This window comes from Nematolebias whitei, chromosome 3 (genome assembly GCF_014905685.2).
Source record: "Nematolebias whitei isolate Nwh7 chromosome 3, NemWhi1, whole genome shotgun sequence".
Classification (NCBI taxonomy): Eukaryota; Metazoa; Chordata; class Actinopteri; order Cyprinodontiformes; family Rivulidae; genus Nematolebias; species Nematolebias whitei.
Genome location: NC_056500.1, coordinates 13,221,497 through 13,224,545, shown reverse-complemented (window position 1 = coordinate 13,224,545; position 3,049 = coordinate 13,221,497). Strand labels below are relative to the sequence as shown.

Sequence of the window (3,049 nt, the reverse complement as noted above, 5' to 3'; positions counted from 1 at the left end):
ACCACATTTTTGTGCTTCTTCTAACTTATTTCCGATAATTTCAGCTTGATATGCTCTTTTCAGCTTGTTTCTGCAAGTTTCAGTTTTATCTACTTTTCAGCTACTATTTAGCTGTTTTATGCTACTTTAAGACTTTTCAGCTAAGTCCCCATTTTTTGTGCTCATTTTGACATTTTTCAGCCTAATTCAGAAAAAAAGTGCTATCTGCACTTCTTTCTTGTAATTTCAGCTTCGTTCTGCTTTTTTAGCTACTTTTCAGCTGTTTTTTTGTTGCCAATTTCAAATTTTTCCATGTAATGTCCACTTTTTTATGCTCATTTCTGCTTCTTTCAGCAAACGTGTTCTTTCTGTTTTCTTCTGCTAGTTTAAGCTTCTTCTACGTTTTCAGCTGCCTGTTTTTAGCTTTTTTAATCTAATTTCAGCTGTTTTCAGATAAATTGAGGGTTTTTGAGGTAATTTCTGCTACTTTCAGCCTAATTAACGTCTTTCTGCTAATTTCAGCTTGTTATGCTTCTTTCAGCTTTTTTTCTGCTAGTTTCAGTTTTTTCTGCTTTTTCAGCTACTATTTAGCTGTTTGTGCTAAATTTAGTTGTTTGTTTTTGGCTAATTCCACATTTTTTGTGCTTGTTTCAGTTCCTTCTTCTTTTTGGTACTTATGGTGTCTTTCTGCCTTTTCAGCTACTTTTCAGCATTTTTTGGTGCTAAATTAAGCATTTTGTAGCTAAATTATTGAGCATGAACTTTGATGCCATTTTGTAGCTAATTTCTTAAATTGTATGCAACTTTATGCTTTTTTTAAACTAATTCAGCAAACATGTTCTTTCTGCCTTCTTCTGCTAAGTGGAATTGTTCTTCCATTTCAGCTACATTTCAGCATGTTTTTTTAACTAATTTCAGCTTTTTTTCAGCAAGTTCTTCAACAATAAGCATTCACACTGCATGTTCGCAGGAAATGCAATTTCTCTAGTTAAAAATGTGAGAGTTTGGCCTGAAAATGCTTCTGCAGGGTCAGTTGAAATTCATCATTTTAATTGTTTTGTGGAGTTGAAATCGGAGCTCTCTACAGAGTAGGTCAATGTTGCATAAAAATGCTAAAAGGTCATTTTTGGATTACTAAAATCACATCACATTTAGACTACCGTAAATACTTCTCCTCTGTGGTCATTAAATTAATCTACCCTTTATCTAACATAAAGATCTATTAATCAGGAAAAACAAAAACACAACTAAAAGGTGAATCTTTAATCAACAAAACTGACTGATTACACCGTTAGCATGTAGGCTACACTGTACTTCCTGTTCAGCAGTAGCTCATTAAATCCACTTTTACTGGCAATAATGTGTAACTGAGGAAGTCAAATGATCAAAAGATTATTTATCTCCAAATGTTTGAGGATATATGTATTCTGATTGTATGTTTAATGTTTTACATTATTACAAATATGTGTGTGATTAATAAAATGGTTCTTACATGTTAACCATAATAAGTGTAGTGTTGCTGATTTATTATTACTCCTTGGCATGGTTTCTGCATTTCCCTAAAGCTTTCTTGCAAAAAAGTGTCCTGATCTGTTTTTATGGCCTCAAACTATGATGGAAGTCCATTTTTTTTGTTTGTTTTTTTGTTAGGAGATTCTGACGTCAATTTGCAGGAGTTAATTCTTTATATGCTACTGATAGATGCTATTTTTGCAGAAATGAACTGTTCTGCAGACAGTACTTTAAAAATAGCTGTAACTTAAATGTTTCTTTTTAGAAAAAAGAAAAAAAAACGTTTTATATAAACTTTAGCCATCTGATAAACAGTGGTATATGCACCAACATGTTATAAGAGTGTTAGTTATGTCTAGAATTAAACATTCAAGTAAAAAAGGTTGAGTCATAAATTTGTCACAGAAAACGAGTTGTTTGACTTCGCTCATCTTTCTGCTTGTTGCTCATTCTCTGATGAAACAACGGCCACAATGCAAATCTGACGCTGAAACATGATCAGTTGTTTGGTGATAATTATCTAAAGGTGATTTAAGCCCGTCTAATCTTGTTCCATAAAGGTTTTTAAGTTGATGTAATATTTAGATTTCATTTTGGAAACAACCTTCAGAAACTTGGTTTAAACGTCGACATGTACTGAAGGCAGGAAATGTTACTGAAATGATTCATTACGACGCACCAACAGCTTAAATTTGTAAAAAAAAATGTTTAGGGATTTAATATGTCTTCTAATGGCACTGATGCAATATTCAGGGGGCGATGAGGGGAACAAAGCTGTGCGTTAATGCTCTGCTGTTACATTTCTTGGCAGATTACCAGCTCCGGACAAACTAAAGGGCACAGATGCTGCTAGACAAATGGGAGTTTTCTCCTTCTGCTCGTCTTCGTCTCTATTCCCTCCATTTCTCCAGCTCAGTGTCTGCAGCCGACAGCTGAGGACAGGTGTAGGAGGACGTAATTTCCCCCACTGTGAGCGGAACCTGGAAATCATCCCTTCAGCTGCTGTGAAACCTAAAGAAGAGAGTGTTGCATTGGCTCAGACGTGCATTTTTGGGGGGTTCCTAAGACCTCCAGTAAATTATTTTTTAATTACACAAAGAACTAAGTGACATATTTTTGTCTCCATCGGGTTCTGGCTTATTAATGGGATTTTTCTTAATGTGTTGTATCTGTAGAAAACATTACATGATGCTTTATGAAGGAACGTAACTACAGCGTTGAATCTGTAAAGATTTGTTTCTTTATAATCTGCTATTTATGTCCTTTTTATTGTAAACAAAACAAACAAACAAACAAAAAAAGATTGACACATTTTAGATGATGATTTTTGACACACATTCTCCAAGTTCAGAGCACTAAACTGCCTGCAGTCACCAGTGGCTCCAGTAACTTAATCTCTATAGGTCTGAAACTAACACCAGCAGCCAGGTCAATGATTAATAAGTCAGTATATTGTCAGAGGTATTGACAGGGCAACTTAAAACCCAAGAAGTGTGGGGGTTATAACCTTCTCTCTGTTCTTAAGGCAGACTCTAGGGAATAAAAACAGTGCATAATT

The 3,049-nt window shown here is 34.7% G+C and overlaps 1 protein-coding gene across 1 annotated transcript in view; it reads left to right on the top strand.

The window, feature by feature from the left end:
* The window catches only part of ap1m3 (adaptor related protein complex 1 subunit mu 3), a 34,388-nt gene extending 32,047 nt beyond the window's left edge, over nucleotides 1–2,341 (top strand). Inside the window, exon 12 of the mRNA XM_037674539.1 lies at nucleotides 2,303–2,341. Coding sequence (XP_037530467.1) covers nucleotides 2,303–2,325 — 23 coding nt within the window. The 3' untranslated portion in view covers nucleotides 2,326–2,341. The remainder of the gene's footprint in view (nucleotides 1–2,302) is intronic.
* The last annotated feature ends 708 nt before the right edge of the window (nucleotides 2,342–3,049 follow it).